We start from the raw sequence: 17660 nt of genomic DNA, 5'->3' as shown, positions 1-17660 counted from the left end.
ATTATTCGCAGCATGACTTTAAAAGGAAGTACTGGTTTTGGTATCCCTACTGAAAACAGATTTTAATGTCGTAGATTTCCTGAAAACAAACACCATTAGCATATTTCTAAGAATTGAGAAAAGAAAAATCCCTAATTAAAGCAATGGTGGAGACGTAGAATAAATGCCTTGCCACAGACAGTTATAACAAAAAATTACAATTTTTTCTTCTGCAAAATAAGATTTAAAAAGATACTCCCGTAGCCATGAAAAATAAAAACACTTGGAAAATCATTCAAGCCAAGAACAAACTCTTCGAAAATGAATCTAAAACAGTCCACTTTTCGAAGGAACCGACTAACCAATCGATCTTAACTCACGAAAAATTGCTGTTTCGCCCTAAAATCTTTCTTTTTAAAAATCACTGATTAACATGGTTAAAAAATCGTTAAGAATAAATATGTTTTGGATATAATTTATTTAAAAATTATTTATAAAATATAATTTATATAAATTATGTATAATATATTTATATTATTAAAAAATATTATTTATAATACTTTAATTAAAAGTAACATTTATTTAAAAAAATAATTTGCATACTGAAATATGAACACAATTTTTTAATAAAAACCATGTCATTTTTTGATTTTGTGGCATTTACATTTAAAATAAATTAAAATAAAATTATTGTTTAAAGTCGACTGTCTGTAATGCATGGCGGAGGTGGTCCTTGTAAGACACTACGTCTTTCAGCAATAGCCGTAGCTAACTTTCGATGATGGCCAAGTGGTAAACTTAATTGTCTTAAATCTTCTTCAGTGAGCAACATCAAAGCATCCAAATCAATTTTCTCATTTAAAAATCGATCTAAATATTCACTTAAGCCCCATGCAGCTAAAAATCGTTCTAATCCACTTTTCGCGTCATTTTCATCGTCATCACTTGAAATTGAACAATCTGAGGAAAAATAAGAAAGTTAAAATTAAATAGAGAATTTCTGGCACTTTTTCTCAGATTAGCTACTGAATTAAATCTCGGGTGTTCAGTTTTGTTATCACTATCAGTTTCAAAACTGCAGTAAAGATCCTGTCAATCTTCTTCAATGGCGGTCCTAGGATGGATCGAGTGATTATAACTACGTCCATATTTTTTAGCGGAATATTTTTTCAGTAAATTTTTTCTACGGATCCTTTTTTCACAAATATATTTGTGAAAGGAGCCAGAGATCGTAGCCCATTTTTGCCATTTTACATATTTAGGATTACCATTCGTATACTTTCACCTTTGGGTAATCACCCTTGTCTTGGTGAATCAAATTATTCAGGATGGGTCATTTTAATCTATAATTGCTAATAGCTCGTTTTGTAATTAACCAATCAAAAGATAACTTTAACAAAAGTTGCAGAGTTCGATGTGAGACATCATGTTCTAAAATCAGAATGGACCTAGTTCTTTCGTTTGCCTCAAAAGCCAATTTAGATTCTAAACGGTAAGAGATTGAAAACACTATAAATTAGAAAGCTGGTCCTCATAAAAAAACTAACAAGTTTTGTTTAAAATATTTTTTGGAAAAACATTAGCTTTCGGAAAAAATGCGACCTAAAAATATGTCATTATAGCATTGGATCGAATCGAAATACGTTTAAAATTTATCGATAATTGTATGTCAAAGTCATGGACTCAGACAAATGTCCTCTTTGCCCTTGATTTTTCCGTAGCTAGCGCATTTTCTTTCGATTAAATGCAAAAACGACATATTTTTAGGTCGCATTTCCTTCGAAGCTGACGATTTTCGAAAAAATGGAGGATCATACTTTCTTATTTAAAGTGTTACTCTATCTCTTAGCGTTTAGAATCTAAATTGGCTACTAAACAAACTCGAAGAACTAGACCCAATCTGATGTCAAAACATGATGTCCCCATCAAATTCTGCAACTTTTGCATAAGTTATTTATTAGTTAACTACAAAACGAGATATTTAGTTGTATAGATTAAAATGGCCCACCTTGTAGACCCACAAGCCCAACAATTATGATAAATATTAATTTTATTACTTACCACTTGTATCAGGATCCCATAAAGCTGTTGTTAATTTTCTTTGTTGCCTTGCAGCTAAACTTCCAGCTGATCCAATTGAACATTCTTCACTTGCTGCTGATGTTGCTGCCGTTAAACCATTTAATGTTTTTCTAAATGCAATGCTACCAATACCAGGCCGTTCGAAAATGCTCGATGGTTCATGTAACAACATATCATCGTGGTTCTGCATAAAATCTGGTTGTGATAACGTTCGAGATAAACTCGTTCGACCAGATGGTACATTCGTTGAATGATCATCGAACCGATCATGAAATACATCAGCAATTTTACCACGTCGATCATTATTTACAACAAACATGACTTCACTATCTTTTCTGATACCAGTAAGTGAACGAATTGATTTACGCCCGTCTTCTATTTCACTAACCTATACATTGATTAACATTTGTATTATACAGGGTGACTTTTTTAAGTTGACACATACTTGAAACTCGAAAAATAAGTTTTATCGATAAAAATGCTTCAAGCAAAAAAATGTTTCGTGTGTAGGCGCACATCTATCGAAGACATTAAACTGGGCCTAGGTTTTCAAGCTCATTGTAATCCATAATTGGTAATCGATAGACAAACACTTTAAATTAGAACATTTTTTGTTTGAAACATCTTTCTGCAAACCGTACAGTTTAAGCACAAACGGGCTGAAATGTTTTACCCAAAATTGATTTTTCGTATCAAAATTGTTATTTCGTATAATTGTTTCTGAAACACTTCGAAAAAAGTTTTCTAAGCCAATAAAAGGAGCTTGTTCAAATTGAATGAACAAACGCACAAAAAGCTAGATTTTTGCTACCAATACTGTCTATAAACTATTCGGTTTACAAAAAAATGTTTCAAACAAAAAATGTTGGCGAAATTTATAAAGAACAAGTTTCTAATTTAAAGCGATTCATCTACTGTTTGTCTGTTATGAATGAGAGTGAGGTTTTAATTGGATGTGAAAACTTAGATCGAATTCGATGCCGAAATAAGATGTGTGCCTTTGAAACTAACATTTTTCATTTAAAGCATTTTCCTCGATTAAATTTATTTATCGAGCTCCAAGCATATGTCAACTTAAAAAAGCCACCCTGTATACACATTTTAAAATTTTAACAATTCAAATTAGGTATCATAAAAATTTACATACCTTAAAATCACCATCTGTAGAATTATTATTTTTTATTGTTGGGCCTCTGCGCGCAAGTAATTTTTTGTGTACACCGCTAGCACCGCGTGGTCCAGTATTAACTAAAGCACTGTATGGCTGTGAAGTGGTACCATTTAAACCAACCGTTGATAAATTACCCATGGAGCCAGCTTTCTGCATTCGATGTTTTAATGACAATAAAACATTACTGGGCCGATGTGGTAATGTGCCTCTTGTATCAATGAATTCACCATCTTTTATCATACGTTTCATTTCTTTTTCAGCAGCTTGTTCAGCTTTTTGTTGTCTTTTATTGTACTCTTTTACACGTTTTTCATTGTCCTTTTTTGCTTTCTCCCGCATTGCTTTGGCTTTTTTTCTGAAAAAAAAGAAAAACAATCGTATAAAATTCATCCTTCGCGATAATATTTTATTCGTATGCTGAATCACCCATTTTTAGCACACTGATATATCTCTAATTGTCCGATTAACTTGAAAATTTGCACACGTATAAAGGCCGATGACAATACAGTAATTTAATAATTTTATTCCAGTAACCCTTCCAGGATCAACAGGAAGAATCTTATCTTTTTTACTATTTGTTATTCGAAGTAAGTGCCTTAACAAGCACTTAATCATCATAATTAGCATTATGCAAATTCATTAAAACTCTAATGTATTAAAAGAGCCAGCTTCAATCAGCCATCATATGAAATAATCCTTTCGCTAGTGCCTCCATTTTTAAGTTAAGCTTCATTAAGCTCTTAAGAGTCATTTCAAAACGATGATGTCGCTAACGACATTATAGAACTAAATTCAAGCACCCATAATAGAAAACTTGCATGTTTTTTAATTTTACTTTTTTCAAATGCAGAATGATAAATGGTTTGTTTCTAAACTTGCTTTCAATATATTATAACGTAATTTTCCATAAAAACAAGATGAAAATTGTGAATTTAGCGTGATTCCGATTGGCTCTCTGCCTCAACGGGTGTAAACTCGTCACTATTGTTTTTTTTATTCAAAAATATAACTATTTTTTATTAATAATTAATCCAGTTGGCTCCAATTCATGAAAGGGATCGAATTGGAAATTTCATATTTGGTTCTATTGGATTTAATCGGAATTAATTGAAAATTTGAATTAGAATTCAATCGGACTTTTTTATCGGGGTACATTTTATAGCTTTTACAATGGTACTTATAAAGAGCTACGTCCTTAAATTGGATACCAGTTTTGAAAAAATCAACTTCGGTGAAAATATTTTAATATATTTTCCTGTTCTTGCTCTTTATGTGCAATTAGTTATTTCATAATGATAATCAACATATTTTAAGTTCACAAAAATAGGACCGCTATTACTGGTTCGCATTCGCCATTATATGAACCCATAAGCTGGATTAAAGTTCCTATAGCTGACTCAGAGTAAGTGTCTCATATCAGATAAGCACTAACTCACTTTATCTTCTAAAAATTTAGAGCTAAATATATTATAATTTTACAGACTTTTTTAATAGAAATTTGCCAAATTCTTTTGACTAATCAGTTTTCTAGTTAAATATTTTCTATAAAATGCACTTACTTATCAGTAGCGTCTAAATTTCCAATAGCTGCATCAAGTATACGTAATATTTTATCACGACTATTAATCACTGCCAGATCTTGTGGTGTATGCAAGTCAATATCTAACGAATGTAAATTAGCACCAAAATTAATTAAAAAATTTACACATGCAGTATGACCCCGAGCTGCAGCTAAATGTAATGCTGTATTTCCCCAATGATCAGCCTTATCAGGATCTCCTCTAAAAATATGAAATAAAATGTATAATTTTACAGAAAACCAGAAATAATCCTAAAAACTTACCCCCTACTAACTAACAATCGTAAAGCTTCTAAATTGCCTTCAAATGCAGCCCATAGTGTAGGTGTCATTCCTGCCTCATCTTTTGCATTACAATCGCGTCTGGTTGCTTCTTTTAAAACATCTAGTAGACCATCTTTTGTTGCTCTATAAAAATTGAATAAAAATTTATTTCTATAAATATTTATTACTAAAAATGTGATCTTTGCTTATATTGCCTATATTTAGACATCTACATTTCTAATAAATAACTTTCTGCATAAATTAATTAGAAATTTTATTTTACTCTACATTCAATGAAGTACCTATCAAAGACATTTTAAAGTTTAGTTTTAAATATTATTTTTATTTTTCACTTACTTGTGGAATCGATCGGTTGTCATTTTTATCGTATTTTCAATTAAAATTTATAATTTGTACTCAATTACAAAGAGGTACCATATAGTATTTAGAGAGAAATTTTACGTGTAATCTCTTTCACTTTATTACGACATATAAAATACCTAAATACTTATTGAACTTCTTGATAGAACAATAAATATTTAACTTTATCACTTCAATAATTTTGATAAAAATTAGATATCATTTTGTAAAAAAAAAATAATAATTTTTACTTTAAACTTTATATAAATAAATGACTAGAAAGATAAACAAATAAGCTGACCGTGCACAGAACACCTGTTCGTATCACCTCTATAGATCATTTTTTATAGGCCGTTGTTGAGTGGAGTTGATACAACAACGGACGCGTACGCGGGGCGATTAGTCTGTATAAGGTGAGTATCTAGTTTCAGATTAATAAACAAACTAGTATGCCAGTCAACAAAAGTTTATAACACTTTTTAAATATCAGGTAAAAGTTTTGTAGCTATACGAAAAATTTATCCTCTTTCTTTAAAACGATTTAATCACCGAATTGGCAAAAAGAAAAGGAGCAAAAAATATTTGATCTTTAAACAACTGTGCTTCATTTTTTACAACAATAAGATTGTTACACAACAATAAAAGTTCAATAACTTTCTTTTTTTTGGAACAAGTAGAAAGTTATGAAAAAATTACACAAAAGCCAGGACTCGAACCTGGGTCCTTTAGATATCCAGCCTAGAAGCGTAACCGACTGTGTCATTCCTGTTTTATGTAAAGGGCTCAAATTATATGTAACCTGTTCGTGTCCTTATTATATTTGTATGTTTATGTATACAGAATACACAAACGTTTCACTCTGCTAAATATGTAATATACATTACTTATTTTTATTTTGAAATTAAATTTTTACATTTTATTTCAAATTTTTATATTATACCACTAAACATGTGAGGAGAGACTGTACATTTTAATAGGAAACGCACATTACCTACGTATTTTCATTTTAGCAAATAGAAAGAAAGGAAAAAATTACACAGAAGCCGGTACTCGAATCTGGATCTTCTAGAAATCTGGTCTAAGAGGTAACCAAATCCGTCACCTCCGTTCTATGTGAGTGTCTTTTGAGTACTTTTTTCCCAAAAATAACTAATTTCTATTGGGAAAATCAGTAATGACGTCAAGCAGTCAATATGACAATCATAAACAGGCTTAAATTTTAAAAAACACGACTAAATCTATGGAATGACTAGACCATTAAAAGAATGGACTCACAGTAGGGTTGATATTCATTTATTTATTCCAACTTCTGAAACCCGATTTAGTAGTTCTACTTTACGACACCGCTTGTCGTATGGCAAAATGATTTTCGCAACAGAATTTGAACACATTTAATCTGTGAGAGAAATGGAGCGCAGAGTAGAGAAATTATATATTGTACACATATATAGAGACTTTAGTTACCTGCACTTCCACCATTTTTCAATTTATTATACCTATCTGTAGGGTATTATATTGTAACCAAAATTATTTACATTGATTGATTTAATTAAAAAATTTTTATTATTATGGTTATTAAAGAAGTGCAAGTTTATTAATCGTGGAAATGGGAAACACACTCATTTAAAGCGAGCTTGGAAAAGTCAACTCGAGGTAACTCTCTTTAAACATTGTAAATTTAAACTAAGAAGAGTCGGATTGGATTGAAATTTAAGGGGATGATTGCTCATTAGTAAGTACAGGAATATTCATCTAAATATTTTCGCTAAAGTTTTTCTTTTTCTAGACTTTGGTCTATTTCTAAGAGATATACAAATCTTTTAAACTTTTAAATTATATTGTAAAAAAACTAAAAATGGAACTACAACTGTTTTCGCTGCTTGGACAACTAAGCATAACTATTTTCAAGGAGGATTGATATGATAAACCCTTCGTTTTTATCTATACCTAAGCAGGAAAGCCGTAGATAAAAGCCAATTTTTATTATATGTACAATAATAATACATTCGTAATCCCTATCCCTATATATTTTAAATGGGAAAGTAAGGATGTTTGTTTGTTACGCTTTCACGTAAAAAATAGCGAATGGTTTTTAATGAAACTGCACAGCAATATAGCTCATACATCAGAATAACACATGAGCTATAATTTATACAAATATATTCAATTTAAAAAAAATTAAATTAATTTAATTTAATCTGATAAATTAAAGATTTCTGTAAAAATTTATAATAGTAAATGTCAAACAATTCATAGCCACCTTTTCTAATATACACAATGAATTATGACTATTTTCCAATTTAAAAAATTGAAAACTGTGCATATCTTTTAGCTGCGTAAACAATCCCTTCAAGTGTTATAGAAAGGGGATAAGTGAGATCAAAAGAGGTGGAGGCTATAAAGCGGTGCGGTGGTTTTAACTTTTAAGCCCAGTGAAGCGGGCGGGTATCAAGCTAGTTATTTATAATAATGACCAAGTCAAGAACGTTAGTATTACCATATATGTAATACGTAAACATATATGGTCAGTTCCTATAAGTGGAAGGCGTTCGGACTAAGTGAAACAGATAGTGTATCGTTCTCTCACTCTTCCGATCGCATTTGTCAGCTCTGCGCATATATGTAATTCTCAATGTAATTCTCAAGCATGCGCAGTATAGATAAAATGTCTCGAACGAGAGAGAAAACAAATATTGTCGGCACCGTAATGTTTGGACATTCTTTCCCGTACCAACTGCCCATATAGGAGTATATTACATATATGAGTATTACACACAAGTTATGTACTAAAAATTGTTTGTTGTCAAGGAAATGGTACAACAACCTTTTTCTATTGATTATCTTATATATTATTTCCATAGCCTGCTTTTTCCTGTCCACGCGATATCTTTCTTATTTCTTTATCAAATTATATGATTTATCCCTCATTTTCAAACTTACCGTGCTGGCTACTGACAAAAAATAGACTCACGGCCTAAAAATGTGCCGCTTAGGAAAATACAACCTAAAGAAATAATATTAACATTTAATTTTGTTCATTCTTGTATATCATATCTGTAATAAAATTGACTATAAATAAAAAGAAAGTAAATTACTGTTGATGTTTATCCTTGTTTTTAGCCACGGGCACCGCACTACAGAAATTCCGCATGGGTCCAGCTAGTTAGGTATTAATATACTTTCATAGTCTTCAAATTTATCCATGCAAATCACACACAAACATGCCAAAAATAAAATGTATCATATTTTAATAAATTAAAAAATAGCCCACAAAAAAGAGCTACCTTGTGGGCTTTTTTTTATTTGAAAGTATACTTACCTGATTTTTATATTAAGAACAAACGAAATAAAATAATTGAAAAACAGGAAATAAAAATATTAATTTGTTGGTATTTGATAATATTAACGACTAAAAAATACAAATAATATTTTCGACTTACAAGCATTAACTTTAAACGAACCGCGAAACAAAACTAGTGACTTGCGTGCTTTGCCTAGACACTAGCACTACAAACATGCGATGTATGAATTAAATGTTTTTGTCAAAGACTATAATATATATAGTCTTTGACAAAATACTCTTTGGTTTACTTTTGGTTTGGTTTACCTATACTCTTTGGTTTTTGTAAGAAAACGTCACTTTTGAACAATAATTTTGAAAGTTGTAAAGTAATTTTGTCGAAAATTAAAAATGACTATTATTTACGAGGCAAATTCTACAGACAATGCAATACAGTTAATCGATGATATGTTTAGTAAATGCATCAATACCATTGCTAATAATGTTAAAGATCCAGAAGAACAGAATGAATATATTAAAATTTTAGAAAAAACCGTATATCATTGTGCTAATTTAAATGTAAAACATAAACATCTTGAAAAAGTAATTCAAGAATCCAAAGCAGAATGCGCAGAGAAAGGTGAAATTAACATAAATCAAGTGTTCCAAGAAAACTCAAAATCAGTGAAATATGAAAATAATGAAATGCAAGTTGAAAATCATCAATTCGTAAGAAAGTTTAAAAATAAAACTGCAAAATTATTACAAGCAAATGAAGAGGCAGCTGCAGCTGCTGCTCCAACTAACACACCCAATATGCCTTTAGATCCAATTACTCAAGTACCTATTGTTAGTCCAGTAAAAAATAAAAAATGTGGACATTTTTACGAAAAAAGCTCTATCAAAAAAATGTTGGCGGCAGCAAAAAGGAAAGGAATTCGGTGCCCCTATGTTGGCTGTGCTACTCAGAATTATTTTGTTTATGATGATCTAGATGAAAATGTATCATTATCTCAGGAAGAATTGAATAACTCAGAAGTTAGTATTGATGAAACCATTGAGTAGCTTTTAATATATTTTTGTATTGAATTGTTTGTTAATTATTTATATTAGAAGAATAAATTTTTTTAAAATAACTTTTATCTTATTTATTATATTCTAATAGAATTTGTAAGAATTGTACTCAATTTGAAAACCCCGCCAAATTGATTGACAGATCATAGATGAAAACGGATGCGTTCATAAAACGAAAGTTTTTTATTTTTCCCATGAATTTACATAAAAGAGAACTTACTGTTACTGTTTGTTATCGAACAAATACTCTATGAGCAGTTGTAGATTCATTAAAAAAGTTAATATTCTGATACACTAAATTTTCGTCAATGTGGTCAGTGGTAATTCATTTAATTTTAATTTATGGCGTAAAAAAGGATAATAAAAAATGCCTGCATTTTGTCTAAAAAAGATTTCGCAGTTAATTACCGGCCAATAGACGATCAGTTTATTAGCTTTGGCAACTTGAAATAATATTCGCCCTTCAATAGGGCTTTTCATTTTAAAATCACGATTCACATTTGTTTCGTACTAAATGATTTATAACCAATGTGATAAAATGCATAACAAATATCTTCTATCTTAGTCCTAGTTATTGCTGTCAGTACGAAAAAATAAATTCTGCACTTGCGCATATGACATGATGAAAAGGTCTATTGGCGGGGGAAGCAATGTGCCTACTTTTGATTGGCTGCGGCTCTCATTTGCGGGAAATTCAAATAGAACGATAATATTTCGTGTATTTTAGATTTTAATATTTCTATATCCATGGTTTTAGATTGCCTCAAGCAATATGCCTGCTTTTGATTGGCTGCGGCTATTCGCACTCTCAATTGCGGGAAAATTTAAATGGGTAGCGAATTCTGCGTGTGTTGTAGATTGGTCCGAGCAAAAAATCGTTCATTAATATTAATTATTCTCTTCTTGAAAAATTGCACAAAGAGTATGTATTGCTATGTTATTTTTAAAATTTGTCACTTTATGTCAGCCATGTTTTTTTAGCCCCGCCCATATGTCAGATCCCAATAGGTGGTGAATATTATTATCAATTGTTCATAAAAAATAAAAATACTTTGGAAATGGCAATCAAATGAAAATACATTATTTATTTTCTTAAATTAAATCTTTATTCTCGTTTTATTAAAAAAATATATATTATAAATTTATTTATTAAATACTCTCAAAATTAATCCTGATAATAAAAATAGGATATACTTTTCTATCTATGATAAAAAGTTAGTTTAGGTCGTTCTGTCATCTGGATGAAAAAAATAAATTCTTTAGCAGCGTCAAATCGTAAAAAGCCAAACATTATTTAGCTTTTTACGACTTGACGCTGCTGAAGTTTTTTTTTTTCATCCAGATGACCCGATGATTTTCATCCCGGTTATGTCTTTCTAAATTACCTCGAAGAGTAAAAGATTTATTACAAATTTCACATGAAAAAGGTTTTTCTCCAGTATGAGCCCGATTATGTCTTTCTAAATTACCTCGAAGAGTAAATGATTTACCACAAATTGCACAGAAAAACGGTTTTTCTCCAGTATGAGTCCGTTTATGTCTTTCTAAATCAAATCTAAGAGTAAATGATTTATCACAAATTTCACAAGAAAAGGGTTTCTCTTCAGAATGTGTCAGTTTGTGTGTTTTCAAATTAGATCGTAGCGTAAATGATTTATCACAAATTTCACAGGAAAAAGGTTTTTCTCCAGTATGTGTCCGTTTATGTTGAACTAAATTAGATCGAAGATTAAAGGATTTATCACAAATTTCACAGGAAAAAGGTTTTTCTCCAGTATGAGTCCGTTTGTGATAGTCTAAGCCGCTTTGATGGGGGAATGATTTGTCACAAATTACACAGGAAAAAGGTTTTTCTCCAGTATGTGTCCGTTTGTGATAGTCTAAGCCGCTTTCATAATTAAATGATTTGTCACAAATTTCACAGGAAAAAGGTTTTTCGCCAGTATGAGTCCGATTATGTCTTTCTAAATTACCTCGAAGAGTAAAAGATTTATTACAAATTTCACATGAAAAAAGTTTTTCTCCAGTGTGAGCCCGATTATGTCTTTCTAAATTACCTCGAAGAGTAAATGATTTACCACAAATTGCACAGAAAAACGGTTTTTCTCCAGTATGAGTCCGTTTATGTCTTTCTAAATCAAATCGAAGAGTAAATGATTTATCACAAATTTCACAAGAAAAGGGTTTCTCTCCAGAATGTGTCAGTTTGTGTGTTTTCAAATTAGATCGTAGCGTAAATGATTTATCACAAATTTCACAGGAAAAAGGTTTTTCTCCAGTATGTGTCCGTTTATGTTGAACTAAATTAGATCGAAGATAAAAGGATTTATCACAAATTTCACAGAGAAAAAGATTTTCTCCAGTATGAGTCCGTTTATGGTAGTCTAAACCGTTTTTCCGAGCAAATGATTTATCACAAAGTTCACAAGAAAAAGCTTTTTTTCCAGTATGAGTTCGTTTATGTATAATTAAACTGCTTTGATTAGTAAATTTTTTATCACAAAAGTCACATGAAATATTCTTGATTTCATTTTGAATTGATTCATGTTCTAAATCATTTTCAGCAAATATTTTATCCTTTTTAAAAAATTCTGTTTTTAATTTGCGTTCAAGTTTAATTTTTGTATTCTTATCCAATAAAACCTCTTGATTTAAATCAATCCGTTCATGTTTTGTTTTAACATTTTCTTCTAATATTTCCTTCTTCATTGCTTCATTGTCCTCCATTGAATCATACTCTTCTTTAATTGATACATGTTCTATTGAATCATTTCCATCAAATAATTCATCTTTTATAATAATTTCTGTATTTAATTCATGTTCAAGTTTTATTGTTTTATATTTTTCCAAAGATAACTTTTCATTTAAATCAATCCGTTCATGTTTTGTTGTAACATTTTCTTCTAATATTTCCTTCTTCTTAATTGCTTCATGGTCCTCCATTGAATCATATTCTTCTTTAATTGAATCATGTTCTTTTGAATCACTTTCATCAAATATTTCATTTTTAATAATAAATTCAGTATGGAATTCTTTTTTTAATTGAATGTTTTCTTCATCGATTAAAAGACGATTATTTATATCATTAAATAAATTATTTTCCATTTTTTTATTCGATGCACTCAAATTATGACAGTCTATCAATGTTCAAGATAACATTTGAATCATAGACATATAATACTAAATAGCTCGATTCATATCACGGATCTAGTAATTATAGTAGGGATGTAGTATAAAGTCCTACTTTAGACGAGGGAGGTGTATCACTCAGGGGGGGAAGCAATGTGTCTACTTTTGATTGGAAATTTTGAAAAAATTTTGAGAGTTGGGAAAACTGTCGCATCATTAATATACATTTAATTGAACGCAGCCACTGTATCATCATCAAACAAATGTCAATGTCAAAATTTAAATTTATGAACACATAAACGTGGCGAAAAATGTCTTTAAATACCAGTTCAGTAAATCAAACAATTCACCATATAATTGAGTCGCGTTATGAAAATGATAAAGTAAATATTGTTTTCAATCTATTTATCATACTCAACATATGAAGTTAACTATCCTATATTTTAGGTAATACTTGGTGCATTTAAAGAACTTTCAAGTTTTTATACCGAAAACACACCACATTTACGAAGAAATTTACGTAGTCAAATAGAATTACGAAATATTGCAATTAATAATGATTTTTTACGATCAATTTCAAAAGTAAAAGACAGTTTTGATGAAATATACAACGATATTGCTACTATGAGCCGTTCTGTAAATGACATGTCGGATAGATTACAAAAAATTAAATTGCATAATAAAATACTTATTGAAGAAACAAATAATTTACAAAATAGAAAGTAAATATACCCTTTTAATTTAAAATAGTGAATAAAGGCATAGTCTATAATCTTTTTAATACCAAACTAGCGATTAGCGAATAAACTGTATGAAATTATTATTATTGAGTGAAAAATCTTCGATTCAATCATGATTTCTATTGAAAAAATTAAGCATAAGTCATTCATTCAATTCAAAATATTAGCATTCCTAATTTAACAGTCTGATGGGTTTAGGGTTGGCGCCTCCAAGTTCCGTAAAGTCAGGAGATAATGAAATTAATTTATTTATACCACCGAATTATAATACTATTCGATATTTTTATGTTTTGTGTACCCAATTTTTCGATACTTAAATATATAGTCAAATTCTAAAAAAAAAGGAGCTAATTTCGATCATTTTTATTGGAATCATTAATCAATAATCGATACTCTCTCTTTCTAAAATCGAATTTTTCTAATATACAAAATCTTTTTTTTAAAATTTAGTAATGAAAATAGTTTGAAGAGAGACGTTGCTGATGCATTCGTTACAACATTCCAACTATCTCCAGAAACTAAGAATGCTTTGCATGGTACCAATAAAAACACAACGGTTACTCCTGAAATCTTTGTAGCTTTAGATAAAATAAAAGATATTAATCAAGATTGTCGAATTTTAATGCAAGCTGGATGCCAAGTTTTAGCAGGCGATGTTATGGAAAAAATGAATTTGCATCAAGTAAAATTTTAAATTTCAAAAATATCTATGAAATTATTACTTAATCGATTCCATTTTCAGGAAGGTGCTCTTGAACGATTGTACAGATGGACTCAACAATGTTGTCGTAGTACTGATTTCTTTTCTAATATTGATTTGCTGACTGAATGTTTATCAAGATTGCAAGATCGTACTGTTTTGTTTAAGTATGAATGTTTCTTCAGTTTAATAAAACTAAATTAATTTTTATATCCTATCAGAATGATCACATACCGGAAAAATGTATTATGTACTTTTTTACAGATACGTGCTTGAGGAATATTGTACTGTAAGGAGATCTTATTTAGTTCAAACGTTCATAGAAGCATTAACAAAAGGAGGGCCCGATAACAACCCACCTCCAATAGAAGTGCATGCTCATGATCCTCAAAAATACGTAGGAGATATTTTAGCCTGGTTAAATCAAGCTATATTAATTGAACGTGATAATATTCACATATTAGTCGAAAAATGTAACAAAGCAGGTATTTATAGACATTTCTTTCGTTTCTCACGTACAAGATATAGTTATACTGTGGTATAAGCAAATCGAATTATATTGAGTAAATCTTCCATATAAATACGCAATCTGGATTAAATACTAACTAATCAAAGAAGGTCGAGGAATTAGCAGCTAATATGTTCGTTGCTAAATTTAATTTCTGTGAGTCACATAAATTTTAAGACTAATAAGAAAAGAACCTGTTATAAATTGAGTATCTCAACTATATATTTCCGTTTTTAAAATAAATTTACATTTTAATTTAAGAACGAGACCCAGCGCTATATTTTTCAATTGATATTGTCTATTTTAAATATCAACTTATGTTTTGTTTAAGATATTACTGATCAAGTTAATAAAGCGTTAGAAAACATCGTAGAGGGTGTTGTACATCCTCTAAAAATTCGTATCGAAAAGATAGTCACTGTTTCAGCACCATCTACTTCATTTTATGCAGTGAAAAGTTTAATACAATTTTATAAATCCGCTATTCAGGAGGTAAAATTTAATTATTTTTCTATTATTATAGACAATAATTTTAACTGATTTTTTTTTAATTAAAGATAATCCATGATGGGCTTTTATTAATAACGTTAAATGAAATGTTAGAACTTAGCGAAAATGTTTTTTTAAGTGTTTTACAATCACAAGTTCTAACGGCATTAGCAAGAGTTGAAGCCCCACCAAGAAATTTATCACCTACACCAGCAGTCAGTCACATGTTGGTAGTTTTAAATGAAATTTTAACAACTGCAAGTATGGGGCCAGATCATGAAACGGATATGAAAAAAGTAACTTATTTATGACTTCATTAAATACAAAATTATTCACAAGTTTATAATTTTGTAGATAGTTTCGTGTGTTCTGGATCCTGTTATATGCGCGATTAATGAACAAGCCTCAAGATTGCCCACATCTGATATGGCTGTATATTTATTAAATTGCATGCATTCGATGCAAAATACTTTAAGAAAATTTAAACACATGGATGATCGTATGGAAAGATTACAAGGAATGTCCGAGGCTCAATTAGATACATTAACGTCAGAGCAAGCTAGCTCATTGGTAGCAAATTTGAATTTAGGTGCAATTTATACAATATTACAAGATCAAAAAAATGAACCACTTTCAAATGTACCAGGAATGGAACCAATCAATTTGAAAACATCTGTGGTAAGTTTTAAAATGTATTTTTTTAGAATTAATTATCTCATTAGAATTAATTTCATAAACAGCAGAAACGAAAAAATTGAAGCCGTTTTGTAAAGCGGGAATTTACAATTTTCCCTCATTCTACTTAATTTATATACTTTTCAGTCTTCTTCGAAACAGAAGCGAAGATATGGGGCATCTATCATCATCTGAACGTCTTTCTATTTAAAATTATATATACATAAAAATGACGTAAATTATTTAAAATTTAACAGTTTTTTAAACTTTGAATTTATATTTTTAGGATAAACTAGAAGTTTTATTGGAAGTACCTGACATGCTTTTGTTACCACAAATTTTATTACTAACGTCAACCGATCACAGATCTTTAATTCAAAAAAGAGCTTTTGAAGTTTTGGTTGCTATATATAGACAACTTTATGATGCTGTTCATAACCCTGAAAATGGGTACCAAAACCCATCTGTAATTTTTCATCGAGATCCTGATAATTTGGCTAAAGCATTGGATATAAAATAAAGTATTTATTTTCTCAATTTTTATTGTGTATTATTAAATTATTTTTAAATAAAAGATTTTAACCGTTAAAATTGTTTCTAAATTATTTATTTTTACTTATTTAATAAAAACACCAAAGGTAGAGAAAGACATAGGTGTGCCTATAGAATAAAATTATTAAGAGAAGTAATTGGAGACGGTTTATATTATTTTCTCCAGTCGACTTTTTTTTAAAAAAACCGACGCTTATTGGGAGTAAGTCCCTCTCCCCGTAGTGACATCTATATTCGTATTTTCTGCATTATCCGTCATGCAACATGTCATCTTCATTTTAAAAAAATCTTTATATATAATTTTAAAATTTAATATATATCAAAATAATATATACAAGCAGAATACGAATTGTACCGTCAAATCCGGTATAGTTAGTCACTCAAATCTAAACCGCCTGAGCCGTATTCTAGTCTATAAGAATGTTCAATTTCAATAATCTTGTTTTTTAATGTTTAAACAACTACATACATACCGATATTTTGAAAAGTAATCCAAGTCTTTAAATTTTGTTGGAAGAATTTTTAGAATCTTGTAGCATAAAGCGACCTAACCAGTTTTCAATTGTTTAAAAATCGTTAATCGCATTTTTCATGTTTAACATGCATATTTCTATTTTAAAGTATCTACATTTAAAATTTTGAGGATAATTAGGACTCTAAAACATAAAAAACCATGTCGTTAAATAAACAAGACTGTTGTATTTTTTTATAAAAGTTACCGCATATACCAAGTTTTATCAAAGTGTTTCTTCGATTTGGTTTAAAATAATTTTGTAGAGTAACTTTAACCCAAAAAATTTATAATTTGGGTTCTCTTGGCAGTTGAATCAATAGTTTCTAAGATATCGTTTCTTCGCAATATCAGTTAAACATAAAATAATCGAACTCAATCGACCAGATCAGTACTTGAGATAGGATACGCTTTGTTAAAATTTTAATATATGTTACTAGAGAAATCTTTTTCGAATCCCCCCACAATTTTGTTTAAAATTTTCGTGGAATGGGTAAATTCTGACTTCAAGTGGTTATAAAAAAAAATTTCGTTATAGAAAAAAGATATTGAGTTACCTGAACACAG

At 29.7% G+C, this 17660-nt stretch overlaps 4 protein-coding genes across 5 annotated transcripts; 2 read left to right on the top strand and 2 right to left on the bottom strand.

Annotated features, from left to right (window-relative positions):
• Nucleotides 1–628: 628 nt before the first annotated feature.
• Nucleotides 629–5601, bottom strand: LOC123295099 (Usher syndrome type-1G protein homolog). Its single transcript, XM_044876317.1, has 6 exons — nucleotides 5433–5601; nucleotides 5076–5219; nucleotides 4792–5013; nucleotides 3209–3587; nucleotides 2041–2449; nucleotides 629–939 (listed from the first exon to the last, which is right to left on the bottom strand). The coding sequence occupies exons 1-6, from the start codon at nucleotides 5453–5455 to the stop codon at nucleotides 674–676; spliced, it is 1443 nt and encodes a 480-aa protein (XP_044732252.1). The 5' UTR covers nucleotides 5456–5601; the 3' UTR covers nucleotides 629–673.
• A 3491-nt stretch (nucleotides 5602–9092) lies between these two features.
• On the top strand, nucleotides 9093–9780 carry LOC123296150 (E3 SUMO-protein ligase NSE2-like). The gene has a single exon (XM_044877611.1). The coding sequence runs from the start codon at nucleotides 9127–9129 to the stop codon at nucleotides 9778–9780; it is 654 nt and encodes a 217-aa protein (XP_044733546.1). The 5' UTR covers nucleotides 9093–9126.
• A 1236-nt stretch (nucleotides 9781–11016) lies between these two features.
• Nucleotides 11017–12516, bottom strand: LOC123296149 (gastrula zinc finger protein XlCGF52.1-like). Its single transcript, XM_044877610.1, has 2 exons — nucleotides 12433–12516; nucleotides 11017–12309 (listed from the first exon to the last, which is right to left on the bottom strand). The coding sequence occupies exons 1-2, from the start codon at nucleotides 12514–12516 to the stop codon at nucleotides 11092–11094; spliced, it is 1302 nt and encodes a 433-aa protein (XP_044733545.1). The 3' UTR covers nucleotides 11017–11091.
• A 479-nt stretch (nucleotides 12517–12995) lies between these two features.
• On the top strand, nucleotides 12996–16552 carry LOC123295312 (conserved oligomeric Golgi complex subunit 6). 2 transcript variants are annotated; one of them, XM_044876611.1, is made up of 9 exons: nucleotides 12996–13301; nucleotides 13366–13640; nucleotides 14109–14340; nucleotides 14401–14525; nucleotides 14623–14843; nucleotides 15198–15358; nucleotides 15424–15651; nucleotides 15710–16033; nucleotides 16317–16552. In XM_044876611.1, the coding sequence occupies exons 1-9, from the start codon at nucleotides 13230–13232 to the stop codon at nucleotides 16548–16550; spliced, it is 1872 nt and encodes a 623-aa protein (XP_044732546.1). In that variant the 5' UTR covers nucleotides 12996–13229; the 3' UTR covers nucleotides 16551–16552. The 2 variants fall into 2 exon arrangements, with proteins under 2 accessions (XP_044732546.1, XP_044732547.1); XM_044876612.1 differs by lacking the exon at nucleotides 13366–13640 and having other exon boundaries at nucleotides 13204–13365.
• Nucleotides 16553–17660: the final 1108 nt, after the last annotated feature.

Source organism: Chrysoperla carnea, chromosome 3 (assembly GCF_905475395.1).
Source record: "Chrysoperla carnea chromosome 3, inChrCarn1.1, whole genome shotgun sequence".
NCBI classification, from domain to species: domain Eukaryota; kingdom Metazoa; phylum Arthropoda; class Insecta; order Neuroptera; family Chrysopidae; genus Chrysoperla; species Chrysoperla carnea.
This window is presented reverse-complemented; position numbering and strand designations above follow the sequence as displayed.

Coding starts and splice junctions, on each gene's coding strand:
- LOC123295099 (XM_044876317.1), bottom strand. CDS start 5,455: ATGACAACCGATCGATTCCACAA. Junction 3,588..4,791: donor AATTTAGACGCTACTGATAA/GTAAGTGCATTT, acceptor CTTTTTTTTCAG/AAAAAAAGCCAAAGCAATGC. Junction 2,450..3,208: donor CTACAGATGGTGATTTTAAG/GTATGTAAATTT, acceptor ATCAATGTATAG/GTTAGTGAAATAGAAGACGG.
- LOC123295312 (XM_044876611.1), top strand. CDS start 13,230: ATGTCTTTAAATACCAGTTCAGTAAATCAAACAATTCACCATATAATT. Junction 13,641..14,108: donor AATAATTTACAAAATAGAAA/GTAAATATACCC, acceptor TTTAAAATTTAG/TAATGAAAATAGTTTGAAGA. Junction 16,034..16,316: donor TCAATTTGAAAACATCTGTG/GTAAGTTTTAAA, acceptor TTATATTTTTAG/GATAAACTAGAAGTTTTATT.
- LOC123296150 (XM_044877611.1), top strand. CDS start 9,127: ATGACTATTATTTACGAGGCAAATTCTACAGACAATGCAATACAGTTA.
- LOC123296149 (XM_044877610.1), bottom strand. CDS start 12,516: ATGGAGGACAATGAAGCAATGAAGAAGGAAATATTAGAAGAAAATGTT. Junction 12,310..12,432: donor GGATTGATTTAAATCAAGAG/GTTTTATTGGAT, acceptor AATGAAATCAAG/AATATTTCATGTGACTTTTG.